The following is a 23,635-nucleotide window of genomic DNA, read 5'->3' as shown; positions in this document are numbered from 1 at the left end:
GCCGTTGGTGGGGAGGCTTGCGTGCCTCAGCGACACAGATAGCCGGGGAAACTACAGCCGTAATTTCTCCCGAGGGCATGCAGCTTTACTGTATGGTTAAATGATGATGGCGTCCTCTAGGGTAAAATATTCTGGAGGTAAAATAGTCCCCCATTCGGATCTCCGGGCGGGGACTACTCAGGAGGACATTGTTATCAGGAGAAAGAAAACTGGCGTTCTACGGATCGGAGCGTGGAATGTCAGATCCCTTAATTGAGCAGGTAGGTTAGCAAATTTAAAAAGGGAAATGGATAGGTTAAGGTTAGATATAGTGGGAATTAGTGAAGTTCGGTGGCAGGAGGAACAAGACTTTTGGTCAGGCAAATACAGGGTTATAAATACAAAATCAAATAGGGGTAATGCAGGAGTAGGTTTAATAATGAATAAAAAAATAGGAGTCCGCATAGTGAACGCATTATTGTGGCCAAGATAGACATGAAACCCACGCCTACTACAGTAGTATAAGTTTATATGCCAACTAGCTCTGCAGATGATGAAGAAATTGATGAAATGTATGATGAGATAAAAGAAATTATTCAGATAGTGAAGGGAGACGAAAATTTAATAGTCATGGGTGACTGGAATTCGAGTGTAGGAAAAGGGAGAGAAGGAAACATAGTAGGTGAATATGGATTGGGGATAAGAAATGAAAGAGGAAGCCGTCTGGTAGAATTTTGCACAGACCATAACTTAATCATAGCTAACACTTGGTTCAAGAATCATAGAAGAAGGCTGTATACATGGAAGAATCCCGGAGATACTAAAAGGTATCAGATAGATTATATAATGGTAAGACAGAGATTTAGGAACCAGGTTTTAAATTGTAAGACATTTCCAGGGGCAGATGTAGACTCTGACCACAATCTACTGGTTATGAACTGCAGATTAAAATTGAAGAAACTGCAAAAAGGTGGGAATTTAAGGAGATGTGACCTGGATATACTGAAAGAACCAGAGGTTGCACAGAGTTTCAGGGAGAGCATAAGGGAACAATTGACAGCAGTGGGGGAAAGGAGTACAGTAGAAGGAGAATGGGTAGCTCTGAGTGATGAAGTAGTGAAGGCAACAGAGGATCAAGTAGGTAAAAAGACGAGGGCTAGTAGAAATCCTTGGGTAACAGAAGAAATATTGAATTTAATTGATGAAAGGAGAAAATATAAAATGCAGTAAATGAAGCAGGCAAAAAGGAATACAAACGTCTCAAAAATGAGATCGACAGGAAGTGCAAAATGGCTAAGCAGGGATGATTAGAGGACAAATGTAAGGATGTAGAAGCTTATCCCACTAGGGGTAAGATAGATACTGCCTACAGGAAAATTAGAGAGACCTTTGGAGAAAAGAGAACCACTTGTATGAATATCAAGAGCTCAGATGGAAAACCAGTTTTAACCAAAGAAGAGAAAGCAGAAAGGTGGAAGGAGTATATGGAGGGTTTATACAAGGGTGATGTACTTGAGGACAATATTATGGAAATGGAAGAGGATGTAGATGAAGATGAAATGGGAGATACGATACTGCGTGAAGAGTTTGACAGAGCACTGATAGACCTGAGCCGAAACAAGGCCCCGGGAGTAGACAATATTCCATTAGAACTACTGATGGCCTTGGGAGAGCCAGTCCTGACAAAACTCTACTATCTGGTGAGCAAGATGTATGAGACAGGCGAAATACCCTCAGACTTCAAGAAGAATATAATAATTCCAATCCCAAAGAAAGCAGCTGTTGACAGATGTGAAAATTACCGAACTATCAGTTTAATAAGTTACAGCTGCAAAATACTAACGCAAATTCTTTACAGACGAATGGAAAAACTGGTAGAAGCTGACCTCGGGGAAGATCAGTTTGGATTCCGTAGAAATATTGGAACACGTCAGGCAATACTGACCTTACGACTTATCTTAGAAGAAAGATTAAGGAAAGGCAAACCTACGTTTCTAGCATTTGTAGACTTAGAGAAAGCTTTTGACAATGTTTACTGGAATACTGTCTTTCAAATTCTAAAGGTGGCAGGGGTAAAATACAGGGAGCGAAAGGCTATTTACAATTTGTACAGAAACCAGATGGCAGTTATAAGAGTCGAGGGGCATGAAAGGGTAGCAGTGGTTGGGAAGGGAGTGAGACAGGGTTGTAGCCTCTCCCCAATGTTATTAAATCTGTATATTGAGCAAGCAGTAAAGGAAACAAAAGAAAAATTCGGACTAGGTATTAAAATTCATGGAGAAGAAATAAAAACTTTGGGTTCGCTGATGACATTGTAATTCTGTCAGAGACAGCAAAGGACTTGGAAGAGCAGTGAACGGAATGGACAGTGTCTTGAAAGGAGGATATAAGATGAACATCAACAAAAGCAAAACGAGGATAATGGAATGTAGTCGAATTAAGTCGGGTGATGCTGAGGGAATTAGATTAGGAAATGAGACACTTAAAGTAGTAAAGGAGTTTTGCTATTTGGGGAGAAAAATAACTGATGATGGTCAAAGTAGAGAAGATATAAAATATAGACTGGCAATGGCAAGGAAAGCGTTTCTGAAGAAGAGAAATTTGTTAACATCGAGTATAGATTTAAGTGTCAGGAAGTCGTTTCTGAAAGTATTTGTATGGAGTGTAGCCATGTACGGAAGTGAAACATGGACGATAAATAGTTTGGACAGGAAGAGAATAGAAGCTTTCAAAATGTGGTGCTACAGAAGAATGCTGAAGATTAGATGGGTAGATCACATAACTAATGAGGAGGTATTGAATAGAATTGGGGAGAAGAGGAGTTTGTGGCACAACTTGATGAGAAGAAGGGACCGGTTGGTAGGGCATTTTCTGAGGTATCAAGGGATCACATTTTTAGCATTGGAGGACAGCGTGGAGGGTAAAAATCGTAGAGGGAGACCAAGAGATGAATACACTAAGCAGATTCAGACGGATGTAGGCTGCAGTAAGTACTGGGAGATGAAGAAGCTTGCTCAGGATAGGGTAGCATGGAGAGCTGCATCAAACCAGTCTCAGGACTGAAGACCACAACAACAACCATGAGACTAAATTTTTGCTTATTTTTTCCTCATTTATGACAAACTTCCCTCAATCTGGCAACATTGCTGTGATGCTCACCAACCCTGCAATCTGCCAGCATTTGCCAAAGCTCATGTTATTGTTTACTCAGGCATGAACAAGGTAGACAATTTATGTGCCAGCTTCTCTGATGTTTCTCATTTCAATTATGAAACAAGACTACCAGAATTCTATGGTCATTCAGTTAGAAGATGCCTCTTATTTTTGGAGCTTCTTACACCTGGCTCATAGACTTCTACAATTTCATGAAAGAGGTAGCACTTCATTTCCAGTCAATGTAGTACATGCAATCTCCTTAAGAGTACAAAATTCCTCAATTGTTTCTCTAATTACCTGGTTATTGAAATCATTGACTGAAAGAATTGCACCATTCCTTCACGTAAGAGCATAAGAGAAAAATAGTTCTTAGAAAGTTGGACAGCATTCTACACTAAATATATTAGAATGAGGTGAAATTAGATTTTTCATATAAACAATATATAACTATTCTTCTATAAAAAAAAGATTTGTCAGTAATAGTTTATGCACTTTAGATTATGCTGCAAGGAGACCCCGAGATAACTTGAAGAACTGTTCAACATAACAGACCTGTATTTGCTATGTAAAGTGTGTTATGACCAAACTGATTTGCACCTTTACACACCTCTCACAAGAAAAAAATATTGGAATAACGTTCACTTAAAGAACATTGTTAGAGGCAAAATTATAGTAGAGAAATAGAAGTATTAATTTGAATAATGGATTACATTCACTTATTAATATGATTTACCATGTTCATTTTGAGATTTAAATGCAGTTATCTCATGGGATTATTTTTGTACTTGAATGACATCATGCAGAAAACAAAGAAATCTATTTCAAATTTACATTTTCTTAATAAAATCAAAAGAAATACAGTTTAGATCTTGATGGTTATTTTATTAAAACGATCAGTTTTGGCCAAGTCTTAGGCCATCTTCAGAACAGCGCCATCAGCTGAAGTTGGTGATATAGAACATTCAGTAGACAACAGTCACTGAAACTACTCAAACTGAACAAGCTAGGCCACAACCATTATGATCTAGACTGCTGTTTCACTGATTTTATGTAGCTTAATAGATCACTGATTTCCAAAAATGTTACCAAAAATTTTACATCTTCTTGCCAGGAGTAGCAGGTGATTTGCCAGGATGAGTACTTATGAAATTCCTCAGCCTTTTCAGGCTGTGCTCTGTCTTCCCTGTATACATGGCTGCTCTTTTAAGATTTTTATTAAGTGAGTGGAGCAGTGCTTTCTGCCTCTTTGTCCTTGTCACAGCACTGAATGACATCCAGCATCACTTTTCCCTTACCCCTTTTAACAACAATCCTCCTCTTCTGCCAAGAATTTGTTGGAGTTCTTGGAGTTAAAGGCACACCTCTAGAACAGGGGTGGCCAAGAATTCAGGTCATGGGCTGTGCCCCAGCACAAGTGCCATAGTATTCATGCCCCCTGGCACATTTCCCATACTGGCACATTGTGTTGTCTCAGCATGTGAAGGGGAAAACTTCAAACATGCTGTATTTAAATTGCAATGGAACCTTTGGAATGCAGCCACGCTGTGTATGACTTGGTTTTATATTTCACATCTCTCAACAACACAGGTCAGAAACCAAACAAATTTTCATTATTATTGAATTTGGTGCACTGAAGACATAATTTTTTACGGACAAACACAGACAGTTTCACAGATTTTCGCACTTGGGTTACTGTGTAATCTTTACTTATTTAGTTTCATGACCAAAAAAATGTCTTTCACTCAGATACGTGGTCTGAAATATCCTAGCACTTTTGCAACCTCATTATGGAGATGTGGAAACTACCTGAGGAAAGCAATGTAGAACATTATGGGCAGTGTGCAACCAAGCCCACTTAAAATTCAAAGTCTTCAATACATTCTGTATGTTCTAATTTTCACTCCTGGACTCCGTTTTCCTTCATAAATTCAACAACAGTGAATTTTAAATCAAAAAATCATTACAACACACTTTGCAGTAATATATAAAGTTTCCATACTCTTCATTCAGTTCCACTGAAAACTGTTGCAACTGGCTCCCTTTGTGGAACTTCAGAAATTTTACTGTTTGTACCACCAATTTCTACACATGCACCATGCCTACAAATTTAGCACAAAGTGCTTTTGATACACAAAATAATGAAGCCCATCTGTAAATCAGTGTTTGATCTTTCATTGACAAACAAATCTTTAAATTCTTTTGGCATAGTATTGTCATGTCATTTCATAGCAAATTTGGTGTACTTGTCACTTATATGAGTGATTAATATATGTTGAGAATTCTCATCTGTCTCTTCTGTTATTCCCATTCATTTTTACATGTTTGTGGCGATAGATCACTAGACTGTCCCTTTTTGTGCAAACAGGTACTGGACCTGTGAACATCCTTCATATCATGGACAAATAGTGCTGATACCATGATTCTGCTGAAATGAAGACAGCTGTGTCAACCAAAAAATGCCACATCGCAATACAAAGTGGAATGTCGCACTGTACCAGGTACCAGCAGGAAGAAATGAGCAGCGCACACACTCTGCACGCGTGAAGTTTGGCACACCATGGCTGGCCCAACTCTAGAAGGACCAGTGTCTTTGCTCATTTTTGTAAATAACTATCATCACCCACCATGAAAAACACCGCACATGAGTCAATAATGGCTACGGTTAACAATACTGTTCTGTAGCAAAGGTGGCAAACAGAATTATTTCTACCAATCACAAAGGGGCCAAGATACTGTGTGCATCCAGTAAATGGACTGGCATCTGGTAAATAAATACTTTGTTGATTTTTATTTTACTGCACTTCTTGCAGATCTGTCCTTTCTTATTTAAGCTACAGACTGTAAATTAAAGGTTAATGTATCTTCTAGCAGCAACTGAACTACCTACTTGTTACAGTAATTACACACTGAAGTCTCATTTTTGAAAGTCTAATAATGAAATTATGTAATACTTTGATGTGAATAAGTACCTGAAGAAAGTTGTTTGCCTGCCTTTCAAAGTATTTGCTTGTTGTACGAGAAACAAAATAGCCCGTCCAGTAAGAGTGCTCATCACTTGCATAGGGAAAGAAGTCATCCTCTTTAACAGTCCATGTAATGTTGGCATCATTTAAGGCTTTCAGGTAACAGGCTGGAGTTGAATACAATAGATTCAGTCTGCCTCCTTCTTCCTGTTTGGCGTTAATATATCTGCAAACAAATTAATAATTTTAAATTTCTGTGTTAGTTAAAAATTATCATAAACTAATATTTAAAATAAATTATTAGACTGTAACAAGACTTACTCTTAGAATTCAAAACAGCTTAGGAAATTATAAGTGGCAATGTAAGTAATATAGTACAATAAAAATATTTATCTCTAACAAAGTAGGTGATCTCTGTGTAAGAACAGGCTATGAATAATTATTCTGACCTGAGTATAAACAGAGACTTTAATATTGATGCAAACTCTCAGAACACAACTCACATGAAGCTGATAATACATTAAATTCATGTAATATCACAAATATGATAAGCTCTGACACGAGAGTAACAGAGTCAAGCTTAGTAGAATAGATTATGGAATAACCGACAGCTGTGTGAAAGACAGCATTAACAACAGAAGCTCTGATTTTACTTAACTTGGAACACTATTGTCAGTTAGAATAATTAAGCCTTTCACTGCTATGGGTGAGCTCTTTGCATTCCACGTTGAGGCTGCTTTTTTTTACGACTGTACTGCTCGCCAAATTCTGGTGCCTCTGTTGAGAGATGGCACTCTGACTAATATGAAGTACTTATCATCCAGTTTGTTGAAAACTATTAGGTAACAAAAATTGATTTTTGCACATTTTACAGTCTGACATCTTCACTCAACAAAGAACTAACTTTCCCTTTGTTATTTTCATACTTACTGCACTGCATCAAATTATGTAAGACATTGCACAAAATTATAAGGAGTTCACAGAGCTAAAAATGCATTGCATAAACTTTGGATATGGTTGATTTGAGCTAATAGATTGCACAAAGTTAAATTAGATATGACATCAAAATTTTATTTAAAACTAAGAACAAAAGGATATCTCATTTTGTTCCCGAGTATTTGGTTTTATATCCAAGGGGTGGTTGAGTGCGGCGCACCCATTGACATCCTAGTGCAGCAGGAATCAGGTGGTTATAACAATCTCATAAATGATTCCAGATATCGAAACAAGGTTTCCTGCGAATGATATCATGCAATTCTTTACATTTTATTCATCTATTTATTTTATTTATTGATTTATTTAGTGCCCGTATTATCACATTCATGATGTTGGACTAGTTTAAGTACAGAAAGTATAAAATATTACATATTTACATCATGTGTAAAATCTTGCCATTGGTATCAACACATCTTTATAACACAATCATTATTTTGCTTAGTTGGATTATAAAATTACATATGTACATACAGACAGAATAAAAGCTAGTGAAACCCCTTGGCTGATTTTACTAAAATTATTAAATACCAGTACTTTAGTTAACTAGGCATAGTAACATATGGCACAAAAGCTAGGTGCATAATGAGATCCACACATGGATGCAAGAAGTTCAGTCTTATCTAGTAATGGTTGATAATTATGAATTTTTGTTTAGAGAGTTATGAACCAGACCTACAGAGATGAGTAAAATTTCAGGTATTCATTAATGCTGTAGAAGCTATTGCTTATTAGTAGATTTTTTTAGTTCTTTTTTGAATGTATTAATGTTTGGTTAATTTTTTTATGCTATCTGGCAACGCAGTGTACAGATTTTTTGGTTTGTAAACAGCACTGTCCTGATATATTGATTTTCTGTGCACATCCTTATGATGGTCATCCCTGTTCCTTGTTTGATGATTGTGGATCTCACTATTCAAAGCTGAAACTTTATGGTTTTTAATGAAGCAGACACTTTCAAATATAAATATAAATTGTAAGGTCATGATTTTTAATTCCTTAAAGATATCTCTACATGGCATTCTGTAAGCAACATTACTTATTAATCTTACAGCTTTATTTTAGAGCTTAAAAGAATGCTTTGCAAAAGAGGTATTTCCCCAGAACACATTACCATACTTCAGCAGACTATGCATGTATGCATAATAAACACTTAACACTGTTTCAGTATTGCAGCAACCTTTAAGCGCTCTTAAGGCGACCACACCGTGGTTCAGGTTGAGGAAAATCGATTTTTGGTTTTCATCATATTTCGATAGATTAAGGTTTTATTCAAGTACTCTGTAAAGGATCTTGCTGAAAAAAAAAATTTTTTTTTTCGAGCGTTTTCCTGCCACGTGTGTTTATGTACCATGCCCACTTTTCTGTCACCCACTTTTCTACATATATTTTTGATCTTTATATCCCCTACATTGCACATTAGGGATTTTTTTTTTTTTTTTTTTTTTTTTTTTGTACTCCTGAGTGTGTTGGCTATCCTTGGAATGATACGGTCGGTATTCTTTAGAATAGAATATAATAGAATATTTTTATTAGGCTTTCAGTATTTTTCATACAATTGGCTTCGTCAAAGTTTACAGAGGGTTTTCGTTTCAGTACGATATTAAAATAGTTACAGAAAGGGGAGGAAAGAAACTAAAGACCTTTTCTTCAGCATTATGTAAAACAATGTTTTATACAGTAATTAAATACACACATAAGAAAAGAATCACAGTAAATAACTAGCTTATATAATATCAAAACATTTTCTTCGTAACTTAGGTAAAACATATATTTTGATGATTAGTTTCTAAGAATTCTTCAGTTGTATAGAAAATCGTTGTTTTTTAGCCAGATTTGCAATGTATTCTTATATTTATTTAGTGGTACTGTATGAGCTGAGCATGGTAACTTATTGAAAAATTTTATGCTTAAGTACTTATAGTTATTATGGACTACAGCAAGTCTTGTGGAAGGCAAGTCCAGCAGGTGACTGTTTCTTGTACTGTGTGCATGCACATTACATCTCATGTTCAATTTTTTCAGATTTTTCTCTGGCATATATTAAACAGTTATATATGTACATGCTTGGCACTGTCATTATGCCAAGAGATTTAAAATAATTTCTGCAGGACTCTCTGGGTGCTAACCCTTCCATGCACCTGATGGCTTTCTACTGCCATCTGAAAATATATTCAGCCCCTAGGGAGTTACCCAGTTGGGAATGAAAAAAAGCATAGTATGAGTGGAGTAGCAATTGCTTGCTCACACTGTTTCTTAATTTATGCAATAAGAAAAGTACTCGTGCTAGTTTACTACATAGATAATTGGTGTGTCCTTCCCATGAGAGCTTTTGGTCTATGATTAGTCCAAGTAATTTCACTGTTTTGTTTTCATTTTTAGTTACTTTGAGATTAAATATTATTTCTTCTGTTTTTGTTTGATTTATGCACAGCTGGTTAGCCTGACACCAGTAATTAACCATTTGCATCATTTCTCTATTTTTGTCCACTACACTCTGTAAGTTCTCTCCTGTACTTATTAATGTCATATCGTTAGCATATATTATGTTCTTACACGGTATGTAATTCAAGAAGTCATTAACATAGACAATGAACAGAAAAGGTCCAAGAACAGAGCCTTAGGGTATTCCTCTTTCTATAGCGAGTATTTCTAACCTCTGCTTATTTGCATATACAAGTTGTAACCTACTGCTTAGATAAGATTTGAATAGACGGAGTGTATCATCTTCAATGCCATAGTATTTTAACTTTTTGATGAGTATGTCATGTGACACCAAGTCAAATGCTTTACTTAGATCAATAAGTGTTCCAGACATTGATACCCTTTTTTCATACCCTTCATAAAAATTGCTCACCAAAGCTTCTACTGCTTTTACAGTTGATAGGTGTGACCTGAAGCCAAACTGTTGTTCATTTAAAATTTTGTTGGTTTCAAAATACCTGTATATCTCCTTATGCACACAATTTTCTAACTTGGCTATGATTGGTACTATTGAAATGGGTCTGTAGTTATTTGGGAGGTTTCTTTCACCTTTTTTATACACAGGCAATGTAACTGTGAGCGGTCGAGGAATATTCCTTCATCAAGTACTCTGTTTGATAGTGAGAGAAGTGGCATTTCAATTTCTTTTGCTATACATTTAATGATGAGATTACTGAGTCCATAATAATCTTCTGTTTTGGAATTACTTAATTTGTTTATTGACTTATGAATATCATTTAATGTGATTCGGGTCCAAGTGATCTTCTCACTTCTTGTCTGTTTTGCACAAGTGAGCAATGCCTCTGCGTCAGAGGCAGAATTGATGGGTGGGGTGGTGACACTATTTACAAAATATTCATTGAGAATATTGCAGTCAATAGGGATACTCCTTTCTTTATTGGTTTTATTAATTTCCCTTTTAATGACAGTCCAGGCAGCTTTACATTTATTTTTAGAATTTAAAATATATTCATCATTTGCACAGCACTTAGCATTTTTTATTTCTAATCTGTAAAGGTTTCTCATTTTAGTGTAATTTTCCTTGTCCCTATCACTGTTATGAGATTTGTCTTTCATAATCATCAGCAGGATTCTGAGTTCGTTAAGTTGTGGGGTGTACCACTTGTTAGTATTTTGTTGCTTATGAGTGATATTTCTCTGGTACCTTTTGGTTACCAAGGGGCATGTCATTTCTACTATATGCTTGATCTCTGTGTTTGTAAACAACACGCTTTCAAACATGTGGTTAGTTTAGTTCAAGTGTGATTGTGAGTAGTTGTTATATTTACGTTTGCAGTGCTTGTTTATCTGTGTTTTGTTGAGTTTATTGAAGATGACAAAATGTAAAGGCATTTTCAAGAAACGACAATTTAGAGGAAACAAATTTAGAAAGCTTTTTGTACAAGAGGTTATGTTACCTGGAAACGATGTTTCTAATTGTAATTCTTCAACAAGTGCATCATCAAAGAAGTTCTCACCATTTCAAGAGACTGACAATGAATTTACTGTAAGTGACAAGGGGTGCAGTAACATTATTATAAATTTGAGAATATTATCAGATCTAATTTATTTATTTGTACAAAGTAGACAGTGTGGTCAGTCACAGAGTGTGAAAATTTGTTAGAGTGCCAGTGGGAGGAAAGACCTAGCAATTGCTTAGAATTTAATTTATGAGTTCTTCAAAACCAGATGCAAGTGGCCCTTATGAAATCAATACTAGATTAGTTTAAGCCTTACGATCTATTGGCAAGGGCATGGCTGCATGGAGAACATTTTGTTCAGTGATGAACTTACATCAACCACCAAATAAATTTGAAAAACTGACTGCAATATTAGAGAAAACTGTATGTGAGGTCAGTGAAGAAAGCATGAAACTGGCTGCTAGGGAAGCAGTGGAAGAAAATGATGGATATTCGGATATTGCAGTTGCACTTGATGGAAGTTGGCAGAAAAGAGGACATACTTACATACTTCTCTGAATGGAGTAGTGACTGCCATGAGTGTAGACACCGGTAAAGTGTTAGATGCAGAGATAATGTCTAAATATTCCAAATGTTGTAAAGTCAATGAACATAAAGAACACAACTGTGTGGCTAATTTTAGAGGAACAAGTGGTGGTATGGAAGTTCATGGAGTACAATAAATATTTCATCGCTCCGTAGAAACAAGAGGCATACAGTACACCATGTATTTGGGCGATGGTGACAGTAAGGCATACAACAAAGCGGTGAACTCTAAGCCATATGGAGGTGCCATTATTAGCGAGGAAAAAAATTAGAAGATGGAATTATTGTTGACCTGACAGGGTCGGTTAACTAAAACTGAAATAGAAAACTTTCAGGTATACTATGGGCAGGCAATTAGGAGAAATAAAGAAAATCTGGAGACAATGAAGAGAGATGTTTGGGCCATATTCCTCCATAAGTCATCTACTGATGATAAGTCACGTTATGGATTGTGTCCATCAGGAGAAAATTCGTGGTGCAAATACAATAGGGCTCAGGCACCTGGAGAATCTTATTCTCGCCAGCATTCTTTTCCTGCTGCGGTTATTACAGCAATTAAACCTATTTTCAGGGACTTGGCTCATACTGACCTTCTAAGAAAATGTCTGCATGGGGAGACACAGAACCCAAATGAATGTTTCAACAGCATAATTTGGAACCGCCTTCCTAAAACTGTATTTGTGGGCATGCATACAATGAAACTAGGAGTTCATGATGCTGTTATTACATTCAATTCTGGTAATATTGGAAAGTGTTGGGTACTGAAAAAGCTGGGAATTAATCCTGGTGAAAATATGATCACTGGGCTGCAACACTGCGATAAAATGAGGATAGCCGATGCAGACAGGTCAGCATCTGAATATGGCCAAGAAAGCAAGACAAACATACAGGAACGTGAAAAAGAAGCTGGAAGACCTGTTAGAGGCCAAAGAAGGGCCATCATATGCAGCAGGACAGTTTTAATTAACTGTAAGTAACAAATTTCAAAAGTTTTTTCTTTAAAGTCAATTTCCCGCAAACTAAAATTTTCAGTAAATGTGCCCCATTATATCAGAAACTATCATAGGTAAATGAATGAAATTTTCAGAGACTCTGCATAACATAAAAAGCCACCTCTGGTACTACATTCATTAATATTCCCCTTTTAGGAAGTTTTCTGCAGAAAAAATTAAATATTTTTTGTTAATAAATTTAAAATAGTATTTTTTTAAAACAATAAAATGGATAAAGTATATTTTAGTACAGTTAACTCTATTAGCATCATGTAACATACAGTAAAAATATCAAGGTCCTGCATCAAATAGTTTTTTTCAGAAATTGGTCAAATACTTGCCTAAATTGACATGTGTTAGATAGGCAGGGTGTGGTCCCCTTAAATACGTAACAGTACTTGCTTAATTTTTTGTTAAGTATTTCTACATGTTTTTCCCATTTTAGATGCAAATCCGCCCATAATCCTAAAAATTTTATGTGAGTCTTTTGCAGAATTTGGCTATTCGGGATTACAGAAGTGTCTGATTCCACCCATCTGCTTTGACCCATGACGTCATCAGTATGGCAGAAATGGCTATTCTAAGCATCTCCCAAATGGTGCCTATGATGTCACTACGTACACACAGCAACAAACACGAAAATATGTATAAATAAGACAGTAACATCTTCCTCCAAAAATGCAATAAAATTAATGGGGCAGCCATGGGAAATTGGGGTTTTTAGGGAGGGTCCAAGCTAAATATAACAGTAAAAAAAAGACACACCACTACAAAAAAAAAACCTACATGAATCAAAAAACACTACACGAACAGACACTTCCCCTGACCTATATATATATATATAGACACACACACTCAGAGGGCGCCACCAAACACAACGTCTACAAACACAGCCAACTCATAGCAGGCGCCGTAATGACGTCATACACGACAACACCCTTATGTCATGGGTCAAAGCAGACGGTTGGAATCAGACGCTATTCGATAATGTGAATTCTACATCGGTACTACATTTGTTCCTTATGTGGCGTCACTGGTGCAGAGTGCCCTATCTTTGACTCTTATTTCTTTGGACTGCTTTATTCTAGCTCATTCTTGGCACGCAACTTGTTCTTCCACCATGTTTGTTCATTTTGTCTTAGTGATTAATAAATCCATATTCAATACTTAGTATGTGTTATTACCTACCAACCGTATGTGATAACGACATTGGTAACCCCGACACTGTCATCATCTCATAGCAAGTTATTTTGTGCTCATTTTCGTCACTTGCGACCTTCAAGTGCCAGACCACATTGTTTCCGCCACAATGGGGCTACCAGTGTCTTTCGGTGCAAGTGTCATGTGCCTTATAAACAGTGGTGACCACAAGTGGTCAAGTGTACCTAATGTGAGTTTGGTTAAAAGCGAACAATTATTTACGCCCAGCCACACCTGTGACCACCTAATCTTAACCAGCTCAACATGGTCACGTCTAGCATGGCAGCACAACAACAGCCACAACACGGACAGTGCACGCCACCTAACGACATCACGGATGATCTTCCAGTTAAAGACATTGTGGTTTATCCTTCATCCACGCAGTTACCTTCGGGGTAGTTTGATGTGCTGGCCACATTCCAGAATTGTGAATCAAACATTTCTGTGCACGAGGTAGCACATTCTTACATGTCTCTAGTGTCGCAGCATTCCCCCCAATGCCAGTCGCCTTGACTGCACCAGTTTCCTCAAGCATTTCACCGTGGTTACACCACGACCACCTCCTTCTCGCTTTTGTAATGGTGCCAGCCATTCTGCCTGCGTCGGTTACTGGATCAGCCCTCTTCGTGGCTATGCCGCAAGCACCTTCTGCCCGCTGTTGTAACAACAGAGACCATTACACCAGCGCCGTGTTCTACACCAGGCCTGCAGTTTGAACACACGGTGCCGACTTTTACGCCCACCCCCTCCACACCCTGTGTTGCATGCACCCGCCGCCCCATGGAGACCTCGGGTGACACACCATTCACTGCAACTGAACTTCCGGTGTTGCATCAACTTGTGTTACTGGGCAGGTTTCTCGAGCTACCTGCTTTGCAAAATGATAACCCTAAGACTTGGTTTGCCTTAGTGGATCACATACTGGACAACCACGAAATTTCAGTTGATGACGCCCATTTTGTCTGCCTGGTGAGTCATCTCCACACTCCAGATCACATCAGTGACTTGCTTCCCTCACCGCCCAAGTATTCGACGGTGAAAGCACTGATCATTGAGCGCCTTTCTCGCCTTCCAGCCGAGGCTATCCACCACATTATTCACGATTAGGATCTAGACGACCACACACCTTCGCAGCTTTGGCGGCACCTGTGTGCTTTAATTGACAATGAAGCATTACCTGAAGCAGCACTTTGGACATTGTCGATGGTCATAATGCCTACTGTCATATGTCGCCAACCCACTTGAGGTTTGTTAATGCATGGCAAACTGGCCTTACGCTATCATTCATCAAAACAACACCTGTCAAGGATGACCTCTCCATCACTGTCAGTTGACACGCCTGCACCTTAGGTTTCACGCCCTGCCGGCAGAGGCCAGTGAGCTCACCACGGTGCCTCAGCTGCCAGTCAGGAGCTGCCACCTAGCAGCCTACAGGAGGTATTGCCTGTGGCCTCCCGACAGCCACTGACCTCACCCGAGCAGCAGCCCAATCGGCTACCGGCGCCGACACAGTCAGCTGTTGCACCCTCCCACTCCGCACCACCCCACCTACCGGCCTATCCTCTCTGCCGGTTCCACGCTACGTACGGGGACACTACCCACAACTGCCACGCGCCTTGTGCCAACCCGAACAATATCAGCAGGCACGTTTAGGCGCCATGTCCTGCCACATTCCTTCTAAGTGCCATCATCTGACGTTGCACCACTCACTTCAGATATACGATGCCTCTATGCCACAGACATGTCATCAGGCATTCGCTTTCTCATCGACACTGGTGCCAATGTTAGCGTTATCCCAGCAAAGCACCCTTGTGACACACTTTCACCTACTACTTTCACCTTGATAGCTGCCAATCACTCTCCCACTGTGGTCCATGGTTCCATCAAGATGTCACTTCACCTATCACTGATCCACTCCTTCCCTTGGACCTCCCACATTGCTGATGTGGATGAACTTGTGATCGGGTCGGATTTTCTACATCATTGCGACCTTTCACCAGACCTGCAAGATGCCGCACTCCGCCACACATCTGGCTCTGCCGTTCCGTGCTCACACGAGTTCATCATGACTTCACTCTCCACCTCCTTGGCTATGCTTTTCACCCTGCTCAATGCATTACTGCACGAGCTGTCGGACGTGTGTTCACAAGTCGACGAACTTGGCATCCAGAACGCCGCCTTATGCAACCGCATATCCTCTACCTCCCCTGAGTTGTCACAGTCATGGTGTACTATCCATAGCCTATCTGCAGAACCAGTCCAGAGACTGGTTTGATGCAGCTCTCCTTGCTACTCTATCCTGTGCAAGCTTCTTCATCTCCCAGTACCTACTGCAACCCACATCCTTCTGTATCTGTTTAGTGTATTCATCTCTTGGTCTCCCTCTACGATTTTTACCTTCCACGCTGCCCTCCAATACTAAATTCGTGATCCCTTGATGCCTCAGAACATGTCCTACCAGCCGATCCCTTCTTCTAGTCAAGTTGTGCCACAAACTTCTCTTCTCCCCAATCCTATTCAATATCTCCTCATTAATTATATGATCTACCCATCGAATCTTCACCATTCTTCTGCAGCACCACATTTCGAAAGCTTCTATTCTCTTCTTGTCCAAACTATTTATTGTCCATGTTTCACTTGGTACATGGCTACACTCCATACAAGTACTTTGAGAAACGACTTCCTGACACTGAAATCTATACTCAATGTTAACAAATTTCTCTTCTTCAGAAACACTTTCCTTGCCATTGCCAGTCTACATTTTATATCCTCTCTACTTTGACCATCATCACTTATTTTGCTCCCCAAACAGCAAAACTCCTTTACTACTTTAAGTGTCTCATTTCCTAATCTAATTCCCTCAGCATCACCCGACTTAATTCGACTACATTCCATTATCCTCATTTTACTTTTGTTGATGTTCATCTTATGTCCTCCTTTCAAGACACTGTCCATTCTGTTCAACTGCTCTTCCAAGTCCTTAGCCGTCTCTGACAGAATTACAATGTCACTGGCGAACCTCAAAGTTTTTATTTCTTCTCCATGGATTTTAATACCTAATCTGAATTTCTCTTTTGTTTCCTTTACCGCTTGCTCAATATACAGATTGAGTAACATCGGGGATGGGCTACAACACTGTCACACTCCCTTCCCAACCACTGCTTCTCTTTCATACCCCTCGACTCTTATAACTGCCATCTGGTTTCTGTACAAATTGTGAAAAGCCTTTTGCTCCCTGTATTTTACCCCTGCCACCTTCAGAATCTGAAAGAAAGTGTTCCAGTCAACATTGTGAAAAGCTTTCCCTAAGTTTACAAATGCTGGAAACACAGGTATGCCTTTCCTTAATCTATTTTCTAAGACAAGTTGTATGGTCAGTATTGCCTCATGTGTTCCAACATTCCTACGAAATCAAATCTGATCATCCCCGAGTTTGCCTTCTACCAGTTTTTCCATTCATCTGTAAAGAATTCCTGTTAATATTTTGCAGCTGTGAGTTATTAAACTGATAGTTCAATAATTTTCACATCTGTCAACAGCTGCTTTCTTTGGGATTGGAATTATTATATTCTTCTTGAAGTCTGAGGGTATTTCGCCTGTCTCATACATCTCGCTCACCAGATGGTAGAGTTTTGTCAGGGCTGGCTCTCCCAAGGCTATAAGTAGATCTAATTGAATGTTGTCTACTCCCAGGGCCTTGTTTCAACTTAGGCCTTTCAGTGCTCTGTCAAACTCTTCATACAGTACCATATCTCCCATTTCATCTTCATCTACATCCTCTTCCATTGCCATAATATTGTCCTGAAGTACATCACCCTTGTATAGACCCCCAATATACTCCTTCCACCTTTTTGCTTTCCCTTCTTTGCTTACAACTGGGTTTCCATCTGAGTTCTTGATATTCATATAAGTGGTTCTCTTTTCTCCAAAGGTCTCTCTAATTTTCCTGTAGGCAGTATCTATCTTACCCCTAGTGAGATATGCCTCTACATCCTTACATCTGTCCTCTAGCCATCCCTGCATAGCCATTTTGCACTTCCTGTTGATCTCATTTTTGGGACGTTTGTATTCCTTTTTGCATGCTTCATTTACTGCATTTTTATATGTTCTCCTTTAATCTATTAAATTCAATATATCTTCTTGAACCCAAGGATTTCTACTATGAATTGTCTTTTTATCTACTTGATCCTCTTGTAATGGTCGCCTAGTCATAGATATTGCTAATTGCTATAATCACACTATTTCACTCCCATTTACGGAGCTCGTTAGCACTTGATTTTAGGTTGGCGCCATTAAAATGCATTGTGGTAATCGCTGCTGCTTGCTGGATCACTGCTGTGTCTCGATGCTGATGCTGGGTCTAAATCTGGTTGTCTAGGGTTAAAAACATGAGGTCCCGTGTTTTTTATGTGCTTTTGATGATAAAGAACGAGCGAAACCAACAAATATGTAAACTTCAAATATTTATTACTCTGGTGACCATCTTAATTCCACTGTCCACCAAAGACCATGACACAACACAAAGTAGTACTTCCCTTACATGTTCTTTGCATTGTTTATCTTCCTCAAACAATAACACACAAACACACTTTACCAAAGTGACATTCCGACTGCTCCCCCGACCCTTCTTGCTGCTTGTATTGATAACATTGTCAAAGAACTACTAAAAAGAGATATAGCTTATAAGTCACATGTACATCTGTTATCATAATTTGTGCCGAAAAGTTAGTAATTTGCATCGAGTGACATAATTTAACATGTTATTAAAATGATTGTTGACTTGACAGAATAATTCTTTGTTACAAAAAGGCCGTTTTTTAGAAGTTTGTCAATTGACTTCTCTAATTTGCATAAATAAGTAAATAACATGAATTATTAAGAATTACATTGGTTTTCGTCTAAAATAGGATTGATTACGTGAATACTGAGTGAAAACGCTCCTAGTGAACAAATAGGTTTCACTGGGTGATTTTATTTAAGGAGATCCAAAATACCTAAGTTGGCCACTATTTTTCGTACTTCATATTAATTATTTAAGATAAACTTAGTGTTTTTACATGATGACATTTGCTGTATCAGTGATCAAGTGATATTAACTTTTGTGTGGGTCAGTTATTCAGTATAATTTAATGGGTTGACTGTTTATGGAGACATGTTATGCAATCAGTGTTAACATACACAATAACTTTTCTATAATCATAAATACTCGTTAAACTGGTTGAATTTGGAGGGCATCGCATACTTCGGTAAAGTAAAGTCTTTAATATGTTCCATTACACTCTGCTGCCTTCACTATTTCATCTCTCAAAACTACCCATTCTTCTTCTACTGTATTTCTTTCCCCCATTGTTGTCAATCATTCCCTAATGCTCTCTCGGGACACTCTCAACAACCTCTGGTTCTGTCAGTTTATCCAGGTCCCATCTCCTTAAATTCCCACCTTTTTGCAGTTTCTTCAGTTTTAATCTACACTTCATAACCAATAGATTGTGGTCAGAGTCCACATCTGTCCCTGGAAATGCCTTACAATTTAAAACCTGGTTCCTAAATCTCTGTCTTACCATTACATAATCTTTCTGAAACCTTCCAGTATCTCCAGGCCTCTTCCATGTATGCAACCTTCTTTCATGATTCTTGAACCAAGTGTTAGCTAGAATTAAGTTATGCTCTGTGCAAAATTCTACCATGTGGCTTCCTCTTTCATTCCTTACCCCCAGTCCATGTTCACCTACTACATTTCCTTCTCTTCATTTTCCTACTATCGAATTCCAGTCATCCATGACTATTAAATTTTCGTCTCCGTTCACTATCTGAATAATTTCTTTTATCTCATCATACATTTCATCAATTTCTTCATCATCTGCAGAGCTAGTTGGCATATCAACTTGTACTACTGTAGTAGGCGTGGGCTTCATATGTATCTTGGCCACAGTAATGCGTTCACTATGCTGTTTGCAGAAGCTTACCTGGATTCCTATTTTTTTTATTCATTATTAAATGTACTCCTGTATTACCCCTATTTGATTTTGTATTTATAACCCTGTAGTCACCTGAGCAGAAGTCTTCTTCCTCCTGCCACCAAACTTCACTAATTCCCACTATATCTAACTTTAACCTATCCATTTCTCTTTTTAAATTTTCGAACCTACCTGCCCGATTAAGGGCTCTGACATACCACGCTCCGATCCATAGAATGCTTTCTCCTGATAACGACGTCCTCCTGAGTAGTCCCCGCCCGGTACTATATTTAATAATTTTGTCAGTGATACCATCAAATCCACGTGTCATTTTACTCTTTAGTTTGCTGATAGCCATTTGTACTTCTTTGGGTGTTACAGGATATAGATACGTTGTCCTTTCATTTATTGGAGTTCTTACCTCTGTCTTTGGATTATATTTAGTGGTGTTCAGGTTTTGGGCTACATTAATGTAATTATCATTAAATATATTAGCTATTAGAAGTGGATCATCAACAATTTCATTTCTGTGTTTTATGGTGATTTTATTAGTTGTATTTTCATGTTTGTCTATATGATTATTAATAACTTTCCACATAGATTTCATTTTGTTGTTACCCTTTTTCATATATGAATCATTATGCTTCTTTTTTGCTGCAACTATAGCTTCCCTGCGCTTTATCCTAGAACACTTTACATATGGTTTCAAGATAGTATTTTGCTTTGCACACTTATATAGCATTCTAAGACTTTCTGATGACTTATCTGATTTCACTTGTTAACCATGAATTTGATTTTTTGTTTCTTTTCATTCTCTTCAGAGGGAATGAAATATCATACCAGTATTTATAATTTGACAAGAATTTTTTGATTTTTATGTATGCAGAACTATTGCTTTCCATGTCCCAGTTTATATTTTTAACATTAGATTAAAGACCCTAATGCTGTCATCAGTACTTAATCTTCTCTCAATATATCACCTGTTGTCACTTTTCTCATGAGATTTCTCTAAAGCAAATTTAACTGCTTGACAATCAGAGAAATCTGTATCCAATACCTCAGATTTAAAGCCCTATTTTGATTTGTCAATGAATATTTGGTCTATAGTACTTTCACTTTTTCTGTTGTATCTGGTGGTATCTTCTACACACATGTCCATACTATATGTTTTTAATAGATTAACAAGTTTCTGCCCTTTTTTACAGTTGTCCTTGAAATTAACATTTAAATCCCCAAACACAATTATGTATTTTGACTATTTAGATAGTTCAGAAAATTTTCCAAATTTTCAGAGAACAATTCAAAATTGCCAGATATGGACTTGTATATACATGCAATTATAATTTTACTATCTATGGGTAGCTCTGAGGGATGAAGTAGTGAAGGCAGCAGAGGATCAAGTAGGTAAAAAGACGAGGGCTAATAGAAATCCTTGGGTAACAGAAGAAATATTGAATTTAATTGATGAAAGGAGAAAAAATTTAAATGCAGTAAATGAAGCAGGCAAAAAGGAATACAAACGTCTCAAAAACGAGATCGACAGGAAGTGCAAAATGGCTAAGCAGGGATGGCTAGAGGACAAATGTAAGGATGTAGAGGCTTGTCTCACTAGGGGTAAAATAGATACTGCCTACAGGAAAATTAAAGAGACCTTTGGAGAGAAGAGAACCACTTGTATGAATATCAAGAGCTCAGGTGGCAACCCAGTTCTAAGCAAAGAAGGGAAGGCAGAAAGGTGGAAGGAGTATATAGAGGGTTTATACAAGGGCGATGTACTTGAGGACAATATTATGGAAATGGAAGAGGATGCAGATGAAGATGAAATGGGAGATAAGATACTGCGTGAAGAGTTTGACAGAGCGCTGAAAGACCTGAATCGAAACAAGGCCCCGGGAGTAGACAATATTCCATTAGAACTACTGATGGCCTTGGGAGAGCCAGTCATGACAAAACTCTACCATCTGGTGAGCAAGATGTATGAGACAGGTGAAATACCCACAGACTTCAAGAAGAATATAATAATTCCAATCCCAAAGAAAGCAGGTGTTGACAGATGTGAAAATTACCGAACTATCAGTTTAATAAGTCACAGCTGCAAAATACTAACGCGAATTCTTTACAGACGAATGGAAAAACTGGTAGAAGCGGACCTCGGGGAAGATCAGTTTGGATTCCGTAGAAATGTTGGAACACGTGAGGCAATACTAACCTTACGACTTGTCTTAGAAGAAAGATTAAGAAAAGGCAAACCTACGTTTCTAGCATTTGTAGACTTAGAGAAAGCTTTTGACAACGTTAACTGGAATACTCTCTTTCAAATTCTGAAGGTGGCAGGGGTAAAATACAGGGAGCGAAAGGCTATTTACAATTTGCACAGAAACCAGATGGCAGTTATAAGAGTCGAGGGGCATGAAAGGGAGGGAAGCAGTGGTTGGGAAAGGAGTGAGACAGGGTTGTAGCCTATCCCCAATGTTATTCAATCTGTATATTGAGCAAGCAGTAAAGGAAACAAAAGAAAAATTCGGAGTAGGTATTAAAATTCATGGAGAAGAAGTAAAAACTTTCAGGTTCGCCAATGACATTGTAATTCTGTCAGAGACAGCAAAGGACTTGGAAGAGCAGTTGAACGGAATGGACAGTGTCTTGAAAGGAGGATATAAGATGAACATCAACAAAAGCAAAACGAGGATAATGGAATGTAGTCAAATTAAATCGGGTGATGCTGAGGGGATTAGATTAGGAAATGAGACACTTAAAGTAGTAAAGGAGTTTTGCTATTTGGGGAGTAAAATAACTGATGATGGTCGAAGTAGAGAGGATATAAAATGTAGACTGGCAATGGCAAGGAAATCGTTTCTGAAGAAGAGAAATTTGTTAACATCGAGTATAGATTTAAGTGTCAGGAAGTCGTTTCTGAAAGTATTTGTATGGATTGTAGCCATGTATGAAAGTGAAACATGGACGATAACCAGTTTGGACAAGAAGAGAATAGAAGCTTTCGAAATGTTGTGCTACAGAAGAATGCTGAAGATTAGGTGGGTAGATCACGTAACTAATGAGGAGGTATTGAATAGGATTGGGGAGAAGAGAAGTTTGTGGCACAACTTGACCAGAAGAAGGGATCGGTTGGTAGGACATGTTCTGAGGCATCAAGGGATCACAAATTTAGCATTGGAGGGCACCGTGGAGGGTAAAATTCAGAAGGATGTAGGTTGCAGTAAGTACTGGGAGATGAAGAAGCTTGCACAGGATAGAGTAGCATTGAGAGCTGCATCAAACCAGTCTCAGGACTGAAGACCACAACAACAACATCTATTACTTCACATAAACAATATTCAAAATCTTTTTCAATACAGTAGACATTTTAAAACTAATTTCCTTTGATTTAATATCTGTTCTTACATATATACATGTTCCACCCCCTCTGTATGTTTCCTTGCAAAAGCTGCTGACCAACTGGGAGTCTGAATTCCCAACTGCACATTTTTGTATTTCTTGCAGCCAGTGTTCAGTTACACACAAAATAGAAATCTCCTTCAATGAACCATTAAAAAGGACCTCTAGGTCATATAGCTTAACCCCAAAGTAAGTCTTTCTGCTCCCGGGATTGGAATGACTCCTTACCCTCTCCCTTAAAACCCACATCCTTTCGTCTTTCCCTCTCCTTCCCTCTTTTCTGAGGAAGCAACTGTGGGTTGCGAAAGTTTGAAATTTGTGTGTGTGTTTGTTGTTGTCTCTATCAACGTACCAACACTTTTGTTTGGTAAGTTACAGAATCTTTGTTTTTAGATATATTTTTCCCACGTGGAATGTTTCCCTCTATTATATTCAACTCGATGATTATATTAATAACATTTTATGATAAGCAGACACTTCAGTATACCAGCTGTAGAAAGGGACCATGA

At 38.2% G+C, this 23,635-nt stretch overlaps 1 protein-coding gene across 1 annotated transcript in view; it reads right to left on the bottom strand.

Annotated features, from left to right (window-relative positions):
- LOC126240382 (lysosomal alpha-mannosidase-like) overlaps positions 1-23,635 on the bottom strand; it is a 293,209-nt gene that overhangs the window by 122,181 nt on the left and 147,393 nt on the right. Inside the window, exon 8 of the mRNA XM_049947921.1 lies at positions 6,105-6,324. Within this exon, the coding sequence (XP_049803878.1) occupies positions 6,105-6,324 (220 nt within the window). The remainder of the gene's footprint in view (positions 1-6,104; positions 6,325-23,635) is intronic.

The sequence above is a fragment of the Schistocerca nitens genome, chromosome 1 (assembly GCF_023898315.1).
Source record: "Schistocerca nitens isolate TAMUIC-IGC-003100 chromosome 1, iqSchNite1.1, whole genome shotgun sequence".
NCBI lineage: Eukaryota > Metazoa > Arthropoda > Insecta > Orthoptera > Acrididae > Schistocerca > Schistocerca nitens.
The sequence above is the reverse complement of the archived record's forward strand: the minus strand, read 5'-3'. Positions and strand labels throughout refer to the sequence as shown.